This window comes from Artibeus jamaicensis, unplaced genomic scaffold (assembly GCF_021234435.1).
Source record: "Artibeus jamaicensis isolate MK-2021 breed Jamaican fruit bat unplaced genomic scaffold, CSHL_Jam_final contig_233, whole genome shotgun sequence".
Taxonomy (NCBI): domain Eukaryota; kingdom Metazoa; phylum Chordata; class Mammalia; order Chiroptera; family Phyllostomidae; genus Artibeus; species Artibeus jamaicensis.
This window is the reverse complement of record NW_026521486.1, coordinates 41,490,238-41,513,021: the sequence shown is the minus strand read 5'-3', so window position 1 is coordinate 41,513,021 and position 22,784 is coordinate 41,490,238. Positions and strand designations below refer to the sequence as shown.

The 22,784-nt window shown below is 41.5% G+C and overlaps 1 protein-coding gene across 1 annotated transcript in view; it reads left to right on the top strand.

Annotated features, from left to right (window-relative positions):
- The first annotated feature begins 13,583 nt into the window (after positions 1-13,583).
- The window catches only part of SLC2A13 (solute carrier family 2 member 13), a 281,336-nt gene continuing 272,135 nt past the window's right edge, over positions 13,584-22,784 (top strand). The window contains exon 1 of the mRNA XM_037139707.2: positions 13,584-14,401. Within this exon, the coding sequence (XP_036995602.2) occupies positions 13,849-14,401 (553 nt within the window). The 5' untranslated portion in view covers positions 13,584-13,848. The remainder of the gene's footprint in view (positions 14,402-22,784) is intronic.

The following is a 22,784-nucleotide window of genomic DNA, read 5'->3' as shown; positions in this document are numbered from 1 at the left end:
AGCACTTGCACAAACCTGGATGGCATAGTCCACTACACTACTAGGATTTTACGGTACAGCCTGCTGCTGCTAGACCACAGCATGTGCAGCATGTTACTGCACAAACCAGAGATTAAATCAAGCACAAGGGAAAATGACGCAATTAAAAGGCCCATCACGAAACTGTATACATGAGATGTGTGAGGCTGCTGTGGCACAACATGGGCATAGTTTTTATAGTAAACTCTTTTTATCTGTACATAGAAAGAGTACACGCTAAAATAATGATTAAAAGTATACTGTAATAAATAGATGAACTGGTAACATAGTTGTTTATTATCAAGTATTATGTGCTGCACATAATTGTATGCTCTGCACTTTATAATAGATTTGGTTACTCCAGCATCCTCACAAACAATTACGTAAGGAGTTGCCCTGTGATGTTGCCATGGCTACAATGTCACTAGGTGATAGGAATTTTTGAGCTCCGTTATAATATTATGGGACCACCATTCTATATGCAGTTTGTCATTGATCAAAAAGCCTTTATGCAGTGAGTGACTACTTGTACTCCTATAGCAATGCAATTTACACCTTATGTAAATAACATCCCTGGGGTTCACTCACAGGTATCTCAATCTTCAGCTTACTCATAGAAATCTTACATACTGGTTACTTATATCACATGATTGGGTTCATAGTTTTTAAGCATTTATTAAGATATGCATATTCTTTTCTGGCTACTTCTGATCTGAAAGAAATCCTGCTTATAAGGCATGTATGTTCATTTCTTAGGATTTGTTACAATGCATGAATATTATAACAAGAAACTATTCAATTTTTAATTAATAGCTTAGTATGCCTATTCAGATACAACTTCTGAATTAGTCAAGATTTGAGTTAAACTGCTTGATCCAATGATCAGTATTTTTAAAATATTTTTAAATATTTATCATATATAAAGAACAACTTTCACATGTGGATAACCAAATGTTCCAGCATCATTTATTGAAAAGATGGTCCTTTCTCTACTCAGCTGTCTATCACTGTGCTGCAAACCAGTGATGCATACATATGTGGCTCTATTTCTGGACTCAAGACAAGTACCACTGCTCCACTGTCTATCACTGCACCATTGCCATGCTATCCTGATTGCTATAGCTTTATAATAAGGCTTGAAATCAGATATTTGATATTCTTTGCATTTCCATATAAACTTAAAGTCGGTTTGTCAGTATCTTTACAAAAACCTACTGAAATTTTGAACTGAATTGTATTCAATCTATTGGTCAACTTGGGGAGAATTAACATATTAATGATACTGAATCTTCAAAGCTGTGAAAGTATAATAAGAATATTTATTTGTTTATTTATTTATTTAGGTGTTCTTTATTTTTTCCCAGCAATTACAGGTGTTTTTACATCTTTTATAAGATTCATTTATAAGTATTTAATATTTTTATGCAATTTTTCATTGTTATTTTATTATACTGGGTGATTGTGGCTAGTATGTAAAAATACAATTGATTTTTCTTAACGACGGTATACCTCATAACCTTGCTAAACTCCTCTATTAGTTCTAGTAACTCTCGTAGAGTCCATTGGATTTTTTAGAGACTAATGTCATCTGTGAAGAAAGACAATTTCCAAACTAGATGAGTTTTGTTTTATTATTATTTTTATTTCTTTGTTCTCCCTTACTGCTTAGCCAATACTAAGTTGAACAGAAGTGATCAGAATGAACATTCTTACTCTGTCTCTGATTTTAAGAATAAAGCCTTCAGCCCTGGCTGGTGTGGCTCAGTGAATTGAGTGCCAGCCTATGAACCAAATGGTTGCTGGTTCAATTCCCAGTCAGGCCACAGGCCTGAGCTGAGGGCCAGGACGCCAGCAGGGGGCACTCGAGAGGCAACCACACATTGATGTTTCTCTCCCTCTCGTTCGACCTCCCTTCCCCTCTTTCTAAAAATTAAATAAATAAATAAATAAATCTTTCAAAAAATAATAAGGGCTTCAGCCTTTTATCGCTATGATGCTAGTTGTAGGTATCCTTTGTTGATAAAGTTCCTTTGATTCTTAGCTTGCTGAAGGTTTTTTCTCCTTTTACAAAAAAATTGATGTAGTGTTTTAAAAAATGTTTTTCTGCTTCCGTTGAGATGGTTATATGAATTTTTAAAAGCAATTTTTAATAGTGAATTATATTGATAAATTTTTTAATGTAACTGACCTTGTATCCCTAAAACTAATTCCACTTAGTCATGACATATTATCCTTTTAGTATATTGTTGAATTTAATTTGCTAAAAATTTTGTTCAAAAATCATCACTACGATGATTTTGTAGCTTTCTTGTAATGCTTTTGGTTTCCTAATTAGGATAATGCTGAAGTATTCTTTCTTCTTCAACTTTCTAAAGGAGTTAGTGTGGAATATTTCTTCCTTAATTGTTTTATAGATTTCATCAGTAAAACCAGTTCCAGTAGGCTTGGAATTTTGTTCATGAGAAGGTTTTAAACTACAAATAATTTCTTAATAGATATAAGGCTATTCAGATTATCTATTTGTTTTTGAGTGACATTTGGTAATTTGTTTATTTCAAGGAATGTGTTGATTTCATCATTTTTTGGCATAGAATGTTTATAATTTTTCTTCATTATTCTCTTAGTAGCAATATAACCTCTTTCATTCTTGATACTGGTAATTTGTGTCTCCTGTCTTTTATTCTTGATCATTCTAGTAAGAGGATTATCAATTTTATTAATCTTTTTAAAGAAACACCTTTTAGTATCATTGATTTTTCTCTGTTGTTTCTATGTCTTCCACTTTATTGATTTCTACTCTGACCTTTATTACTTCATTTATTCTATTTAAAGTTTCATTTGCTTTTCCTTTTTTTTTGTATCTAACAATAAGAGCTAAGGCATTAGTGCTATGAATTTCTCCAAATAGTTGCTTCAGTGTGATCTCACTAATTTTGATCTGCAGTGTATTTTTATCCAGTTAGAAATACATTTCTTAAATTCACTTCTTGTTAGTTCTTTAGCCCATGGTTTACTTAGAAATGGGCCCTTTAAAAAGCAGTGTTTGGGATCCAGTAGTTCCTTTCACTGACTCAAACCTCACTGGTTTTCACAGTTAGAATTTATGGGGGCTTATCTACCTGGCTCTGGAACCCCAGGATGGGGAACTTGTTGTGGGGCTGGGATCCCTCACTCCCAAGATCAGCCTGAGATCCCTCCTGAGGTAGGTTTGCATGACATTGATGTAACCTGGCAGCCAAGGACAGTGGACTGGAATGCACATGGGTGAACAATGACAACGTCACTGTACCAGTCAGTGGTGGCGGTAGACACCATGGAGTGAACAGGCGTGCTATGTGGCATGGCATTCAAAATGGCTGAGCAATTAGAGCAACGAATCTGCATCACATTTTGCATTAAGCTTGAACATTCCTTTGTGGAAAATATTCAGATGTTTCAGAAGGCCAGTTCTATGGGCAACTGGTGATTGGCAGCTTCATGGCAACAATGTTCCTGCTCATACATCACGTCTCATGCAGAGATTTTTGGTGAAATATCAAATCACCCAGGTAATTCAGCCCCCTCCAGCCCAGATTTGGTGCCCCGTAATGCCTAGCTTTTCCCAAAATTAAAATCCAATTTGAAAGAGAAGGAATTTCCGATGATTGATGAGATTCAGGAAAATATGATGGGGCAGCTGATGGTGACTGGGAGAACTGTGTGAGGTACCGAGATGCCTGCGTTGAAAGGGACTGAGGCATCATTGTTCTATATACAATGTTTCTTGTATTTTGTATCTTCTTCAATAAATTTTCCACATAACATGGCTGGATATTTTCTGGACGCAACTCCTATCTGTGTGTGTGTGTGTGTGTGTGTGTGTGTGTGTGTGTGTGTGTGTGTGATGTAATGGTACTCCCATTCAAATCTGTAACAGAAATAAAACAAAATTGTTACAATAACTTCTTCCTCATTGGTATCAAAATGTTGATGAACTGTTGTTGACTGTCAAAACTAAACAATAAATAATTTTGTTTTTCTGAGGTTTTACAATCTATTTAGTTTTTACATTTATTTGACCTATTAGTGATTACTGTCTGTTTTGTCATTACTCTGGGGAGCATCAGGTTACACATGGCAAGGCATAACATACACATATTCACAGAATTTTGCAAGGGCCAGAAATCACACCTGGAGGCTGGGCTTTCCACCGCGTCCTAGTAATTCCACTGCTCGCTGCAATGAAGCCCCTTCTGCTGCTGCTGGGTGAAAACACCATGGCCTTGTTGCCAAGATTAAACATGGCCAGTCATGTACCTGCCCCTGCCTCCCAGGAATGCTGGGGAAGTGAGCGCCTGGTTTCTCTTTTGGCAAAGTGAGGCATTTACCTATAAGCAATTCCCCAAACAGAGAAGGAGTGTCCAAAAGTGCAAGGTCACAAAGTATGATAAATGTCTGCTACAAGCTGAAAACTTAAAAAAATGCGGTTGATACTAGAATATAATTTTAAAAGAATGCAAGTTTTTAAAAACAAAAGACACAAAGAAGTTGTGCTATTTTATACCTAAACCATAACAGAAACCCAAAGAATTATTTTTTAATATCAACAAAGACTTAACAATTATGAGTATTATAAACAGTTGACTGCTCCCCCCTCTCATTGACACTGTGAATCTCTCATCCATGAGGATGATAAGGGTGAGCTGAGTCTACACTTAGCCCGCAGGGCCCCAAGTTCTGGCTGTGATTACCCCAGGGCTCCTGCCTGGAAATTTCATGGCAGTTTTACAACACAAAGATCGTACCAAAGAAATTAGCTTTGTTTTTCTTGTAAGTGCACCATTACATTCTTATTTTCATACCAAATCACTCCCTGATGAGTATCTGCCATCATTAGCCAGTGGCAATTACGAATTTACTGAATTTTCCTATACTCATTCAAATGTCTTATAACAATTCAGAGAAAATAATGAAAATATATCAGCTTGTCAAGCTCAGAAACATGATTGGTCTTGCACTACATTCTCAGGAACACTTTTTACGTTTTTATGTTTGGAAGCTTTCTTGTGTGTGTGTGTGTGTGTGTGTGTGGTCCAGTATCAGGAAAAGCTGCTAAAATAGTTCGTCTTTTTCTTGTTTTCCATAATCTGGAGTTTGGACTAAGTTTCCAAGATGACAGATCATCAATTCATATGTATATTGACTTAGCTTCTGGCTTTTAAATTGCCAAGATTTTCTTTTTAAAGATTTTCAAGGTATGCTTTTTTATTCTGTTTGGGGTTTATGCAATTTCTTTAATGAGACTTTTTTCCCCAGAACAATATGCAAAACCACGGAGTGATAGGCCGGGTAATCGGGTGTCTGGTTAGTACCTGGGTACAGTGTTTATTAATTTGGAGGTAGTGCACAGAAGCTGTGTGTTCCCTGTGTAATGTGTAACCTAAGGTTCCCCAAATAAATGACAAATCAGACAGTGATCAATAATAGGCCAGATAAACATAAAAACTAAGTAGATTGTAAACTCAAGGAAAACTCAATGACCTATTCTTTAGGACAGTTAACATTTTATCAAAAATTTGGGTGCCAATGAAGAATAAGAATATTTCTATTGTAACAATTTTGTTTTTTTTTTATGTTACAGTTATCAGCAGGAGAAAAATATTATTTTATTTTTTGTAAAATTTAAATTTCAAGAAATTGATATCTTCTCTCTCCTCCCCTGAACTCAGTCAGGATTCTGTCACTTTTAGTAGTTTGGTACATTATGATTTATATGATCAGCTATGATTTATATGATCATGCAGTGTTTTTCCACTGGGAACAAGAACCACTGAGGAGAGTGCAAAGTGAAGTGCGATGTATAAAGTAAATGCTTCAGAAATAGTATATTTACTTCTGCTAAAGTCTGTAGTCTGTGCTATGTATTTCTTACAAAAAAACACGTGCTTTGTTTGATCTGCTAATATCTGGCACTGCCTGAGCTGCAAATGGGGGCGAAGTCAGGTCGTATGACTCCATACACAAACACTTGTGTCATTCATTCATCATGTTATGTGTAAATGTGGAAGGCAATGACCTATCTACCCAAGTCAGACAGATTCCATACTCATAGCATGCACTCAATCAATATATTTTGAGCCCCAGTTTGTTTCAGCAATGTGTTGGAGACTCAGGGGTGAACAGGAAAACACAGGGCCAGCTCTCATTTACTGAGAACACTCTTCTTTATTGTGGGCTGACCTGGAGATAAAACTTCTTTAACCGTGCTGACGAAGGCACATTTTTCTAAGAGTCCCCAGTCTAAGAAAATCATAGAAAGAAAGTAGGGAGGGCTCCTATCTCCACCGTAATGAGTCTGTATCCCACACTTAGTGACTTTTAGCATGAAAATCAGAGATGAAAGCAAGTTCCACATCACTCATGTCATTTAGCGTATCTGAGACATACAGAAGCATTCCATAGTACATATTGTAAAAATTATGGGAGAGAATCTGGACAGAAATTACAATTGTGTTCTTTTGGAAACATGGAGGTCAGCCACTCTTACTGAAATATTTTTTGTTAAACCATCGTATTTTGCATTGCAAGTACTACTGGCTGTTTCTTATTGCCATGTAACTTACATGGACAATGAGTTACACAATTTGTGTTAAATCAAATTAAAAGTTCTGGTTCTCCTGAGTTATAGAGACAGGAATTTATTAATTTATCTGCATAACTTCATCAGCCAACTCTAAAATACAAGTAAATTGTTTCAGCTGGGTATTTTGCTTAGTTTTAACATGATAAATTCACTCAATTTCAAAAAGCTGAGTCATAATATTACCATGCTGACAACTTCAGACAGATTCACTTTTACAATTGAGTTTACAATTTGGAATCAAAATGCAAAGTAAAGCCTACTGATTTATTTAAAACAAAGTGATTAGCAAGGGGCTTATCATGTTACAAAATCCATTTGAAAAGTATTTTCCAACACTGGCCAAAAGATCGAAACTGGCCCTGACCAGGGCAGCTCCATTGCTTGGAGCATTGTCCTACACATCAAAAGGTTGCAGGTTCAATTCCCGTCTGGGCACATGCCTAGGTTGTGGGTTCCCTCAGGGTCAGAGAGCAGGCAGGAGGCAATGATCACAAAAGTTCAATGTTGCTCTCTCTCTATCCCTTGCTCCCTTTCTCTCTCTCCAAAAGCAATGAAAGAAAAATGTCCTCAGGTGAAGATAAAAAAAAAAAAGATGAAAACTGGCTGAAGAACCAGCATCTCACCAAATTAATTCTCAATTTGAAAAGGTGAGTTATTGTTAGTTTCATTAATGATTCGATTTTGAAACAAATACTTCCAGCTGTTATTTCAGACTACTGGATCCTGTTTAATTAAAGGATTTCTTGAAATTGTAAACCAAGCTAAATTTTTTGAATTATTATCATTTGCAGCCACTCATCTGGGTCAATAAACAATATTTTGACATTCTGCAATCAAAGTTGAGCTACACTGTAATTTTTATCCCCAGCAACAATTTGGTACACTATGCTTTGCATTATTAGGTATTTTTTACACATGGTCATGAGGTCTTTTTCTACCTGGAATATTACATTTGAGCATAGGGACTGGGTATATGCTTTTCAATATAAATTGGAAAAACACACCTGTAAATGCTGAAACCTTCTTACCACTTTGAGGGAAGCCAGCAGAGGGCAAAACTGACCCCCTAAGAAAAGCAAATGGGGAAAGGATAGAATCTGGATCTTTGATGGCATTTTTCAATGACCAATCATACCATTCCTGATGCCCACCTCTGGACATTCAGATTCATCCAATAATACGATACATTTCTGTAGTGTGTCAGGCTACGGAGCGTGGGGTTTCTCTGACTCAGAATTGAAACCATCCAAACACTGATACAGTATCATTATTCCCCTTTTACAGAAGAGAACTGATGCTTAGGGGAAATAAGTTACTCAAGTCACATAGTCAAGTGCAATAGGTTGCAGAGCAAAAATGCAAACTTGGGTCTTTCTGCCTACAATGTGTAGGTTTACCCCTCCCCCTCCAACTCTAACCATTTAACAGAACTTTCCCCCCATTCTTGTTATTAGTACCATGTTCTTCATTCCTGCTATTCTTTTTTGCTTGCCTTTTTCCCGAAGGAAGAAGTGTTCCTCTTCCTGTGGCTGATTTAGCCTCTCCTCTAATGATCTTGCTATCTACCTTCCACACCTTCTATGGGACTTTGCTCTATCAATTATTAAGGCCTTTGAACCATCAATGTCTTCTTTTCCCTTCAGCATCTAAATAAATTCAAGTCATGTCTGACACCTTCACCCTTTCTCTTGATCCTGATAACTCTTTTAAGCTATTCTGTCCTTTATTACATTTACCAAGAGACCTCTAGAAAAATGCAGTGTGTGTGTGCTGTTTCCACACATTTCCTCTGAATTGAAATCGCTCTCTTAAAAGTCTCTGAGGAAGAAAAGGCACCACAACTCTTCCCACCCAGAGGAGGAGGAGATGGTATTTTGTTGTGTTGCAGGTTCTGTTGCTAGCTGGTTATTAGTAGGCAGGTCAGTATGTTTAAAACATCATCCATGCCTCATGCATTCTTGTGTTTCCTTTGCCTCTTGTCCCTGCACTAAGCAGACCTGTACAGAGCATTGTCCATTAGGGCATGCCAACCACCCTTGCCTCTTACCTTCCAGTCCTGCGTCCTCCATCCCGTATCCTCCTCCTCCTTAGAACAAGTCAGAGAAAGGCAAGATTTGGGGAGAATTACTAAGCACATTTTGTTATACCTCATAACTAAGCCATGGAACCCACACTTTATATTTGTACTTCTTGACAACACAGCATGTTTATTCTGATGTTGCTATGGTGTGTGAGATGTACAGAAAACGAGGATGATCCATCGGGCGCTGATTCTGGCACTGCTGTCTTTCCGAACGTAACACCATCAAAGCAACATTTTGATTCTCAGCAGCCCCATTGACTTTTTCTCTCTTGTCCCCCAGTTTTATTGTGGTATGATTGACAAATGAAAATTATATGTATTTAAGGTGTTCAGTGTGATGTTTGTCCTTACATATACACTGTGAAATCATCACTATAATCAAGCTATTAGCATAGCCATTGTCTCACATAGTTATCTTAGTTTTTTTTGGTAGTATGAACATTTCAGCTCTATGCAATTATCACACTTTATTAAAAATTGCAAGTATACAAACTACTATCAATTGTTAACTATAGTCACTATGCTGTACATCAATTAGGTCTACAACCATTGACTTTCTAACAATCAAATTCAATTTTGTGTTTTACATTCTTTGATCTTTATGCCATATACTTCTCTTAGCCATCTTCTCCTTCTTTTAATGCTTTACTTGTTTTTTACGTCATGCTATTTTACTAGTTACTTTTGATCATTCTAATCTGTTGGCTTTATGGGCCAGTATTTATTTGCCTGTTTTCTGGCAAAACGTTTTTGTGGGAACCCCCTCCCCAACAATCTCAGACCATATGATGTACTTCCATTCACAGCTCAAGATGGGGGCACTGGATGGCCCTCATCAGCTTCTCAAACTGTATTCACCCATCTACAGTAATTGGGTAAGGGATGGGCACATAATTGATGGGTCCAACTAGGTAGAGTGAGTTTGCTGCGGAGACAGAAAAAGAAGCTCTTTCTGCCCCTCAGTCTTGAGTGGAGTAGGATACAGACAATGAGCTTTTTGCAGCCATTTGACCCCCACATGGCATTTGAGGAGGAGCCTAAGTAGCAAGAAGCAGAGGGAAGGGTTGGAGCAAAGTCTCCCCTTTGGGACATCCTGGTGTTTGTGCCTACATCCAGCTGTACTTGACACCAGTTTACTATGAACTTTTCAGACGCAAGAGCCTATAAATTCTTCTTTGCTTTGATTTTGACTTGAGTTTAACCAGTTTGACTTGGGTTTTCTTTCTTTTGCAATCAAAACATCATAGACAAACAAAACAACCTCTATATTTTACTGTGTACATACAAATGCATACATACACATACACAGAAAAAGTTCTGAAAGGATTCGTTACAAAGTAGAAGGGCTTATCTCTGGGGAAAAGACTATAATGGTGGAAGAGATGATTGGGAAGGAATGATTGGGCTATTTTTATTGTTAGGCTGCTTTACAACAAGGATGCAATTTTGTGAAATTAAAAATAAACATCCAACAGACATAAAAGCAACACTCTGCTGGCAACCACATCTCCCCTTTTCCACAACCACCACAGCAACTTCTATGGAGTTAATGACGAATGTCCGTGTGTTACAGAACAGGGCCATGGGGGGGGCGGGTACAATATCCTATTACCAAAAGGACTCCCCACTAGGTTTGCTATGCCTGCCCCCAGAGGAAATATGTCTGTCAATGCCAGAGATTTGTGAAAAGGAAAGGAAATGTTTATTTAAAGCCATACAGACTTAAAGTGGTGACCTAATGTCTTCATTAAAATATTGAAGTCCTTTGGGATACCCACAGACTCACACAGTCCTTCCTTCTCCCTCTGCCCTAATCTGGAGTACATACCTCAGGAAAAGAAGCAGAAGTCTGTGATTCAGGCTCCTGGCACCACCAGCTGTGTTGCTACCAGGATCTCCAGTTAATCCAAAGCCATGTGGCACCTTCTCATGGCCCACCAGCCAGAGTCCTTTCACCCCTTTTTTTCCAGGCAAAGTCTCTGTTGCTTCCTAAGCCACGTGGCCAAAGGAAGCGTCCCAAAGCCACGTGATTCCCTCTCACCAAAGCTGCAGGGGTCCCCAGCCTGGCCAAAGCCACGTGGTTCTCTTCTCAGATGGCTGCTGAGTCTGGGTTTAAATTCCCACGCGAACCTTCCTCTGTACCCCCATTTCTGATTCCTCCTACAATCATTCCTGTATCATTTCTGTATCATTTCAAGTGCCAGCATTCCTGTGTCATTTCAAGTTTACTGGGCTGCCATTGTGACTTTGGGCAAGTGTGGCCCCCATGTCATGGGGCTCTCCAAGCTCTCATGCAGGCATTGTAACCAGGGGGAGCTGCCTCCAGTTACATCTTGGGTGGAGGTCACTTCCATCCCCCTGGCTCAAGGCCTGGCCACAGCTATTTAACATATCTATGAAACCAGTTAAAGGTTATAAATATGTTAAATGACCATGCCAGAGGTTAGCTGCAAAGCTGTGCCTGTACAAAACAGCTCTGCATATTCCTGCTCTTCCCCCAACTCAAAGAGGCGAAGACATTCTATATATTAGTTTAATATTTCCTGGACACCTTGAATTCTGGACCCCATTCGAAATCCCTATTTGGGGCCCCCCTCTTTGCTGCATCCTGTTACACTTGGCTGGTACTCAGGATCTGTAGCAGTATAGCTAAAAACCCTCTCTCTCCTCTTTCTCTTTTCTACAGTGGGCCCTTTGTGTTCCAGGAAGCTGCAAAGCAAATGTACTCATAATTGGGACTTTTGAACTTACCTTGCAAACCAATAATGATGCTTACAATTACTTACTCAGCAATAGCATTTAATTATATTTCTTTTTTTTACCATCTCAACTATAATTATATTTCAAAATACTTTTTCTGCTTACCCCAGTTAATGAGTAGTTGCTGCACCATTATATCATTTGCAAATGAGAAAATAAGGCAAAAACAAATCCAGTGGTTTGTCAAAATTGTGGAGTAAGACACTGGGAGTGATGGGACCCAGGTCTTTTGATTCTCAGCTGATGGGCTTTCCAGGATCTGCAGTTGGGGTGGGCTTCGGGAACCCCATATTAGACTCATTCTATGGTGCTAAATTGAATTTGACTTCCTCCATAGGCTGAGAAGAACTCTGTTTAACTCTCAGTGCCTTTTTTATGTCATATTTCTTTTCAGATGTAAACTCATTGTAAGTATTTAAATACCCTGATGATACTGAGCAGAACCATTTAAGTAGGTCAGTGTTCCGTTACACAAAGTTGAATTTCCAACAAGGGATGCTCACAGGGACAAGGCATTCACTACACCTGCAAGGAATAGAAGGCAGTTTGTTTCCTCTCAACAAGAGAACTGTCAGTACTACCAGCTGATCTCTCCGGCCGTTCTCATCAGAAGCAGTGAACAGGATCACCAGCAGGTGGCACAGTTTTACTACGTAGGAATAAAGGAAGAGGCACTCTCACCTGAATCTGTTCACACCCTGAGGGTTAGGAGTTCGTTTATTGCTCCAGAGCTAAAAGCTCTCTCTGTTTAAGTGATGCCAGAAAATAGAGCTTTGCTTTGAAACCACACAATAAGTTTAAAAAATTAAGACTTCTGAACTCTTTAATGTATTTTTCTTTGTTGCTGGAAAGGAAAGTGCTATATTACTGGAGATAATCATGACTGATAATCCATATAAGAGCAATTTTGACAAATTCTAATATAATTTAAAACAGAGACCACAAAATCATTTTCTCTAAAAGGCTTTGGACTACATGAAAACAGGACTCAAGCTAAGGACTCTTTTGCTCAAATAAAGAAAATAAAAGGGCACCGAAACAGTAAGGAATATTGTCGTATAATGCTTTACTATTTGTCCTCAGCCTGAAGAATGAGAGTAAATGAGAGAGCCAAAAAAGTCACGTTTCTCTTCTGAAGCGAAACTGTATGGAATGATTTACAAGTGATTTAAATTAAAGGGGCATTAAAAACGAACAATGGGCAATTAACTGATCAGTTAAAAAACATGGTCTAAAAAATGTTTTGCAGAGGAAGTAGTTCAAATTGCTCCTGCAAAAGGGAGGCAGCAGCGGGGATTTCTCAGCTGAGAAGACATTTTCCTTTGGGTAAGCATGTTGGGGGAGGGAGGTGAAGTTTTTCTATTAAATCACAAATCAGATTCTTGGGGTTACTTTCTACCACTGGGAATTACCTGGTTAATGCAAGAATGGAATGTATAAATGTGACTTTTCTTGTACACATCAGGGATCCACAGGAGTTTTGGGATTCACCTGGGAAGTGAATGGTTTCTGTCCTCAAGGAATCAAGATATACCATGTGTTTAAAATGAGCATAAATCGAGGAGGGACTGGAGATGAAAGAAAATTCGTTATACAAATGGGAGAACACAGTGTTGAATTGCTTCGCAACAAACATTTATGTCACAATATTATAAAATGAAGGGTACTTGCTATGTGCCACATCAAGATACATATATACCTTTCTTTTTTTCATAGGCCCTTTCCAGCCACCCTTCTGGCCATCTCTAGGCTGGCAGAAGGTGGGTCAGGATGTTTTTAAGGGGGTTTCTCCCTAGCCTCCCAAACCCTGCAGTCATTGTGGCCAGTTTCTCCTGTGTGGAAGCTTACTGACTGACATTCCCACTTCGGCCTGCTTCCCAGCTGCAGCCCCCGGGCCAGGATTAATTCCTCGGAGCTGTCAGAGCTCTAAACGAAACAGCCCCGGTCAAACGTGGCCTTAGATCCGGGGGTGTGGTTCAGAGCTGGCTGAACGTGCCCCCGGCTGAACCCGGCCCCGCCCCGGGAGGGGGCGGAGCACCTCCAAGGCTCCGCCCCGCGTCTCCGGGGCTGCACGTGACCCGCGGTCCCGCCTCCCTCCGGCTCAGCAACGCCAGCTCGGCAGGAGCGGGGCGTGAGTCTCGAGTGAGACCCGCCGGGCTCCAACTCCGCAGCGCCGGATCGCAGCTGTCAGCAACTTTCTCCTCGGAGCGGTCGCGGTGGCGGCTGCTGCCGAGGCGTCCGGAGCGGGGCCCAGGAGGAGGAAGGCGGCGGTGGTTGCTCCTGCCAGCACAGGCTGTCCAGCCCTCCGAGGGCGCCGGCCCGCGGAGCCTCTCCCCCCCGGGAAGCCCCGGGCCCCTGCCGACCTATGTCCCGCAAGGCGAGCGAGAATGTGGAGTACACGCTGCGGAGTCTGAGCAGCCTCCAGGGCGAGCGGCGCAGGAAGCAGCAGGAGCCGGACGCGGCGAGCGCGGCCGGGGAGCGCAGCCTCCTGGCGGCCGCCGAGTCGAGCGGCAGCCTGCAGAGTGCGGGCGCGGGCGGCGGCGTCGGGGACCTGGAGCGCGCGGCGCGGCAGCAGTTCCAGCAGGACGAGACCCCCGCCTTCGTGTACGTGGTGGCGGTCTTCTCCGCGTTGGGCGGCTTCCTGTTCGGCTATGACACCGGGGTGGTCTCGGGGGCCATGCTGCTGCTCAAACGGCAGCTCAGCCTGGACGCCCTGTGGCAGGAGCTGCTGGTGTCCAGCACGGTGGGGGCGGCCGCCGTCTCGGCGCTGGCCGGCGGGGCCCTCAACGGCGTCTTCGGTCGCCGGGCCGCCATCCTGCTCGCCAGCGCGCTCTTCACCGCCGGCTCCGCGGTGCTGGCTGCAGCGAACGGCAAGGAGACCCTGCTCGCCGGACGCCTGGTCGTAGGACTTGGCATCGGTGAGTTTGGGCTCTGGGAAGCGCCCCTGGGGGCCCCTGGCGTCACCGCCCTTGGTCCTGGGCGCTGTGTTCTTTTTGCGCCTCCGGGGTCCCCGTCGGTTCTGGCCAGGTCGGGGTGAACTCGGTCCACCGCTCTTGCTGGGAGACAGCCCATCAGTTAGTTCCGCCTCTAAGGGTCTCTCAGGGGTTGGAGAGGAAGGGAGTGAGTTGGTGTAGCCCCCCCGAGCCCACGTGAATCCCGGGGATTGTTGCCTCTGGACACTTAAAACAATCCTGGTCATCACCAGCGGGGGGGGTTCCCCCCCCCCGCCTTGAGCCAGCCCTACCTGATGCTGCTACACAGTGTATGGAGGAGGGTCTCTTTCTTTTCCTGAATTGTCTCCGTTTATTTTCCCCCGCTACCTCTTTCCCTTTTTTAGAATTCCAAAGTCTGAACCCAATCAGTCTGAAAGTCACAGTAAGTTAATTTTAAAGTTAAGTAATTTTGTACTCATATTCTCTGCTACCCCTTCTCTTTTCCTTCTCTAATCCTTTATCTTTAGGTGGAGTATAAACATTTTTCTCTTTGTGCTTTTACTTCTTGTATTTTCTGCTTTCATCTTTTCCCAGAATGAATTCCTTGCTTCTCTGTTTTTCTAACTTCTCTGTTTTTCTTTTTCCTTTAAACCTATACTCACCTGTTCTGTTTTGCCTCTCCTGACTTCTGTTGGGAACCAAGTTATCTATTAAAGCCATGCTCACTTCCTAAATTCAGTTAGGAGCTATTCCCTCTGTGGATAAATGCCCAGCAAGATAGATATTTGCGATTTACTTTAAATAAGGGATTAAGGTTCCCTTGGCACTGATTTTTCACCCTGGTTGCTGAGCAGGGCAAGTACGGTTTGCAAGTTCTTGGCAGACATAGCTATTTGGAATGTGGTCAATATTATTAGAAAGCACTTTTGAGAGAAAGTAGGGGGTTGAGAGTTCAGTCTCACTGGTAGTTTTCCCAAGACGCACCCGCTGATACTTTTTAAATGTTGCATTTCATAATTCAGTTTTTGTGTCTTTTAGGGTGTATTTGATGTATTTCTTCCCGGTGGCTGGGACTTGATGAAAGCCCTTTCAACCCGGGGCTCCTGATAGTGTGCCCATTCACCACTTGTCTGACATTTGTGCTTTTCTGCCCTTCCCTGTGGGCTCTCAAGGGAAACAGCCCCATTTAACAGCTCCGCGTGTAGGAACCATGAGAAAACCCTGGTTTACAGTATTTTTTTATTCCAAAGCTGTCATTACAGACCTCCCTTTTATTTGATTATTAATTGCACTGTTAATTAGTGAAGCAGGGCAGGGCTTTGAGTAAAATGTTAAGCTTGCACATTTAAGTCCAAAATGACCAAAAAGTACAGCGGGAGTGAAACCTCTTTTATGGGAACGACCTGTGCTGTTGGGATCATTCAATGAATGACTTGGTGTTCAAGTCAAATGGTCAGGGTGCTTTTTCTTGGCATTCTCTGCTTGGGGGACCCAGATCACGGTTTTTGTTTCTTCACATAGGTTTCTTCAGTGAGACAATCTTATTTGTGATTTTGGAGTTAAATAATGTTTTGCAGAGATCTCTCAATGAAGCTTCCTAGTATTTAGCTTTGGCAAGTACCAGGTGTTTGCTATTATATCGACTTTCATCTATTAGGGAAGTTGAGCCCTTGTTGGGTGTAAGGATGTTTCCAGATGGGGTGTGTTTAAACACCAGTAAGGGCAGCAGGGTGGGGCTAAAGCAAGATAGGACTTGCTAAGCTCCATAAGGAAGCTCTCAGGGCTGATGACTTCAGAAGGGTAAAGGTTACCTTGAGCAGAGGAAAAAGCAGAAGCTTTTCCTGATGGAAATAATTTGTTGATATGGAGTATGTGAACAGTAGAAATGAGAGATGGACCTTCTATGCCAGGGGAATGAATGAAGAAAGGAAAGCATAGAGCATGCTTGGGTATCAGGCTGAACGCAACGGAGAGGATGAAGCAACCAGACTGGAAAGGTTGGTGCCCAGGAACTGTGGGCACTTCTGTGTCTCACAGCCTGGTCCTGTGGTGCCCAGGTGCTTGCCTGACTGCGCACCCAGGTGGGACTTGGTCCCGGTGGTTCAGTCCGGGTAAGTAGGGCCTAGGTTACTGCTGGAGAAAGCACCCCTTAGAACAGAACCCACAACACAGAGTCTCAGAAAACCTCTTTAATCATAAAACGAAGAATGTTTGAAGGTCCCAAACAGTCTTTAAAATATACCAGGTTGAGCAACAACCACATGGCAGATTAGGATCCATGGGAAGGATGGAATTGGACGTGTAAGATCCTTAAAACTCACAAGGATGACGAACCTCCCAAATAGGTCACAGGAATTATTCTTAACCATAAGGAAAAGGGTCCCTAACATGAACATTTTTTTTAGGAAGACCAAATCAGCCTTGTTTGTTTGATAGACTAAATCTGGGTTCATTTCATGTTTCCTTTTTAAGTACAATTTTATGTGTGGTCAAGAGGGTGTTTTCCCTTGCCTTTTTGATACTTGGTTTAATGTTGACAAGTTTGTAGTGATACAGTAATTTCTTTCTTTCACACATTTACTTGTGGTAAATACAAAGCCCACTTGGACAGACAGGGTTTTGTGTTCATTTTGTTCACTGCTATATTCCTAGCCCATAGGAGGCACTTGTTAAATAAATGAATTAAATGAATGAACAGTAAGCAGAAATACGAAAATAATTCTGTCCCTGGTAGGGTACCACTGTAAGTTAGGATTGTTCTTTTTTAAAATAATTTTAAATAAAATATTTGAAAGGCCATCTAAAAGTTTTAGTTTGTAACAATGTGAAGAAATCATTTTTTTCCTATTCAACGACTGCTAATTACACTGCCATTATTGATTCTGTCAGATTTGAAGTGGGCAGCCATTAGATAAAAGTTTGCCCTGGAGGTTTCCATGATCTAATGGAACAGAGAGACCATCCACAAGCAATTAAAGTGCAGTGGAGTTTCTTGAAGTGCCGTGGGTAGTTGATTCTTTTGGGGAGGGAGGAAGTACAGTAGAACACAGAACTAAGGAGGTCTTACAGAAACAGTTATTTAAACTGGGTTTTGAAGGGTGAGTAGGAGTTCAACAGATGCAGAAGGGTCTGGGAAAGGAACTTATATTAGTGCTTTAATTTGTGCTAGCTACACTGTCATTTCTTTACGTAAGTTATGTCATTTAATCTGATTTTTTGAAATAGGTGCGAAATAGGTCCCTGAATGCCGGATGTGGAAATAGCCTACAGCAGTATATCAACAAGGTCACTGGTACAAAGTCGGGGTTAAAAAAACAAAACCTCTTTCTGTTAACTGGTTACCAGGCATTTAAAGGAGAGTGAGCGGCAGGTGTGAAAGCACGGAAAAATCAGAGCAGGGTTTGAAGCACGGAGTGAGTGCAGCGTGGCAGCGGGGTGGTTGAGCAAGTGGGGTGAGTTTTTTTGAGGGGAGGGGTGTGGTTAGGCAGGAGAGTGTTTATTTGGCTGTGCCCAGGTGGGGGGGGGACAAGCAGTGGAGGTTTTGGGTTATAAATGATGTGGTCCGGTTAAACATCCCTTCAGTCTGATCCTCCACACCCTCTACCATGCTGCTTTTAAATTCTTCTTTTCCGCCAAAGCTTATGCCTCTTTGAGTATTCTAGTGTTAGAAATCCTTGGTTGAGACCATTGCCAGAGGGTGAGGAAAGCCCGGCATGTGGCCATGGATTTGTGGAATCGGGTCCTTCAACAGAAGCCTCTAAAAAAGATGAAGCAGTTGAAGATAGTTGTTAATTGGTATGAAATGAAGCATCTGAAATCAAGGGTGTTTGTTTTAGATTAGGGGTTTAATTTCCGTGATGAGCTACAACAAAATCAGCTTTTGATCACCTGTTTTGAATAGGGCACTGTGTTAGCTGTTTGGTTTCATCTGAGCTGCCTTTCGTTCCTCAGGTGTGTTCAGCTCTTACCCTTGACTTCAGTCCTGGGACCAGGCCATTGTCTCCACCTACTACCACTGCCACTCAGACTTTAAACTTGAAGACTCATTTAAGATAGAACATGGTGGTGAGGAAGAAAATTTCCTCTGCTCTTCTAGGTTTCAGCGGTCTAATCAATATACAAAAGACAGATTAACAAAACAAAACCAAGTTTAACTGCATATGTATGTATAGGAACCCCACATATATGAGTATGCATGAAAGTCAGGCACCCCACATATGTGAGAGGTTCAGAAACAGTCAAAATAAGGGGTGTGGGGGAGGAACTCGGGCGCAGAGAATTGTCCCATCCACCCCAGGTGGTAAATAAGTCGTCCTGGACACAATCTTGCTGTTCTGGTGGGAAAGCGGGTGGCGATTCCCTCTAGTGGAGAATGTCCCAAGCCCTTCTCCCAAATGGCTTTTATTGGGAATGGTATGTGTAGGTGTATATATACATCATACATGCATAGCTCATCAATGTGGAAAGGCCATAGTCATACAAAAACAGGTATTATCTATACCTGTTATATCTATAGCATTTGAAGAAGCACCGAGATTTGTCATAAGTCAGGATCTGTTAGGCTGATGCCTAACAGACTGTTTCATGAGATGAGGAGTTCACTCCTTATGCCTTGAAGAACTTAAGCATCCCGGTTTATAACACCAGGGCTATACAAAACAAAGCAGAACAAGCTTTGAAGGATACATTGTATTTGTCAGGCCCTGTTCCTATGGGAACCCTTGGTGTTAGAGTTGAGTCATGCCACCTACATTTTTACCTGGTTTTCTACGGAAACTTACTAGCCCCTTTCAGGGCTTGCTCTCTCAGGGACATAGTCTCAGAAACCACATGGAGTGGCCCCCAACAGGTTGTATGGCATTTTGAGCTAACATTGAGGTAAGGTGCCTTGGGGCTCCAGAGGGAAGGAAGGTCATTGGAAAGGTGGTGAGAAGCGTAGGTATTCAGTGATTAGATGTTTGCCCTGCCCTGTGGATAGTCCTAATACAGTTCTCTCTGGCTACACCTTTTATTATGGGTGAGGATCCCAATTTAAATTCTTTAAAGGGGAGGTAAAAGTTTCTCTTGAGCCCTCGGGGCCTCAGTTGCCTCCCAGTCAAAATAATTCTCATGCCAAAGTGGCTCCTCTTGGGAAGGCCTGTTCTGAACCCTTTCAACACAAATTTGAGGTTCCAAAACTTACTCTGTTTTACAGGGTGGCCTTATATGTCCTTTACACATAATAGCATATCAGAAGATTTGTTTAGCAATATCGTACCCATGATCAAAGTTTTTAGGTATGGATGTGTATGAAGGATTGAAGGGATTTGAGTTTGCTGTTTTGCTCTATTTGGTTGTTCCCTGGGACCTTGTATCTCTCATGAATAACACACACAAAGTGGTCCAGAAAGGGCAAGTCACAAGAACTTAGTACTCATCACTGTTAGCACACACACAGCCAAAAGCAAGCAGTTTAGCCCTTTCTCTGTGGAGTTAGCATCTACCTTACCTCTCATTTTAAGTGATGACTTAGTGCCTGTGTGGGCAACATCAAGAAGTCTCTAAGTTTGGATTTTTACCAATGTTCAAATCCTTTACTGAGTACTGACACGTGAATGTGCACAGTGCTGGTTTGTTGAAATAGATTTACATCAGTTTCTCTTGTCAGCCTCTGTTCCAGTGCTCCCTCTACTGGAACGCAATTTGAGCTGTATATTACAGCTTGTAATTAGTGTGGTGTGGCCTGTTGAGTGATTATTTTAAATGACACTTTTTCTTCCCACACAATAGCACTTTGAATTCGTATTCTTTAATGCAAAGCATATGTAAGAATCTTTTTTGATCAAAACATTGTGCAATTATGCATCAATTTCAAAAAGGTATTTTATTTAAGACGAGCATAGTTAGCCAGAATCAGCCAGATTTTTAAATACTCAGCTAATGTTTTTTGTTTGTGTGTGTGTTTTTGTAATTGAGATTGTTTTGTTTACCCCCCCATCCCCATCAATTTCTCTCTTAGTTTCAGCTTTTCTTTAAAGCAGGATGTCTCTATTGGATTTATGCCCTTCACTGGTAAGAAACTGGCATGTAATGTAAAACTCTTTGACTTACTCTATTTCCTTGTTTCATACACAGTAACAGTTTATGAGCACTACCGTTCCCCCTTTCATTTCTGATGGCATTGACATTGTAACATTGTAGAGAGGATTATGACCTAATTGTGTTTGTCTTATAGTGTTGCAACATCCTCCTTGAGTGCCGTGTCAGTGAAATGACGGTGACGGAAGTCTGCTCACATGAATTTTGTGAGGTTATTCATGGGATTTCTGTATAAAGTGTTTGACTTCACACTGATGCCCTTGGCTTTAACACCTCTAACGATGTAGAAGAACCTGTTGGCAGACCTTAAGCAGCAAGCAGTCTTTGCCACCTTTAGTCAGAAGCACGTGAGACTGTATTCCTTTTTCTTTTCTGATCCAACGGGGTTCATTTATACATCCTTCCTGTCTACAATTCCTCTCATTTCCTTACCTTTCAGTTTTCTTTGACCTTCAGAGTCAGTGGTAGCAATAAGTCTATAAAGAAAACTTTCATCATCGTGAGGAAAACCTTTAGTCCTCAGAAAACCTCAAAATGTTTTTCTGTATTTAAAATTTAATTTCCCTGAATGTAAAAGGGGAAAGATTTGTACAATCTGAAGAAAAACCAGAGAATTTTTTCCCCCTGAATGTAGAGAGACAAAAATGTAGCCACATTCTGTAGATATTCTAAGCTGGTTGGGGGTACTGCAAGCTTTATACTCGGGCTTTTGATTAAACGTTGGCACCACTGTTTGGAGTGGGGTATAGTCTGGAATATGTGTCAAAAGCCCCGTGGCAGGAGCCTCATTTCACAACAAGGTTGAGCCGGTGGCCTCAGCATTCTCCTTTGATTTCATCACATCCCTGCCCTGCCCTGGTGGGAAACCTCAGCACTCACTCCATGGAAGAATGTGAACGGGCCGTTGCTGTAGCTGCCTACCTCTGGAAATGATAATATGTGGCACTTCAGTGCTACTCTGTGTCAGGCACTCTTGTACATATTTTGCATATATTTGCATAATGTTCATAATAACCCAGTGAGATAATACTATTCTTTTTAAGATGAAGACATTTGGCAGAAAGAGATGAAGTAGCTTTCTTGGTCACAAAGCAGCTGGTAGAGGAAGAGTTTGCCTGAGAGGTCTGGCTTTATGGTTTGTCTATGCTTCTGCTCAGGGACACTGACATTTCTCCCTGAAGCTGGTTAGCATGATTACTCTTATTTTATTTTACCATGATATTTTAAAAATCTAAATGTTTAAAGTGAGTGTTGCCACAGTACAGCCATGGCCTATCCTGGAGTAATGAAGAAAGCAAGGCTGGTTAGCACGTTTCTTTGCTAAGAGCCTGTAAACAAGAGATGCCTGTGTCCACACCTCCTGGGCTCCGTAGGTGCTGCGTTTCCCCTGCAGGGGGCGTGTTTACATGGATACATAGGGACCTCCTGGGGTTGGGCCACGCAGATACTGCCAATGATGTAGCAACTGAAATTAAAAAAAAACAAAACAAAGCTTTTTTTGTTTTTCCATTTCAGCTAGCACCTGATGTTTTGTCTGCCTGGATTGTGCTTTTCCACAACATTCTACCCTCTCCCTGTGTCTCACAGCCGTTTACTGAGTGAGGACTTTGTCGGGTGCTGGAGAGACAAGAATAAAAATAGCCCCTATTCTTAACAGCCTAAATCTACTGGGGAAAGATAAACATGAGGTTGTTAATCCTACCATAGAATTATATTCTAAAGGATGTTTACTCACCTTTCCAGGTTTAGCTTTCTCAGGCAAGCTTTCTCAATTGGCCTCTGTTAAATGTTCACACTTTCTCTGAACCATATACTCAGGGCATTTAACTGTATTATTTCTGGCCATATATCCTTCTCGCCATGACTCACCTTTCTGGTAGACCAGAAACTTATGGGGTTAGTTAATGAGGTAGTAATAGAATTTATGTCCTCTCACTGCACTTACCACTGTACTGTTTTTGTGTTAAGCTCTTACATGTGTAGCAAACTAAAGAACGGGTAAAAGTAGTACAGAACAGACCACTGCTGTTATTGAACTCAAGAAACCTGAGATACGCAGTTCATTCGGAGGGTGGAGTAACCCTGTGGTGGTGCTGAGGCCCCTAATGCTCACAGCTGGGGCTCCCACCCGCTCAGGCCACCTGCTCGGGCCACCCGCTTACTGCCTGGTGACTGTGCCTCATCCTGTACTGGTTTCCTCCTCAGTAGAACAAAGACAGCGCCTGCCTCATGGGGTAATTGCGAGGATTAAATAAGTTAATATTGGTAAAGTGCTTTTACAATGCCTAGC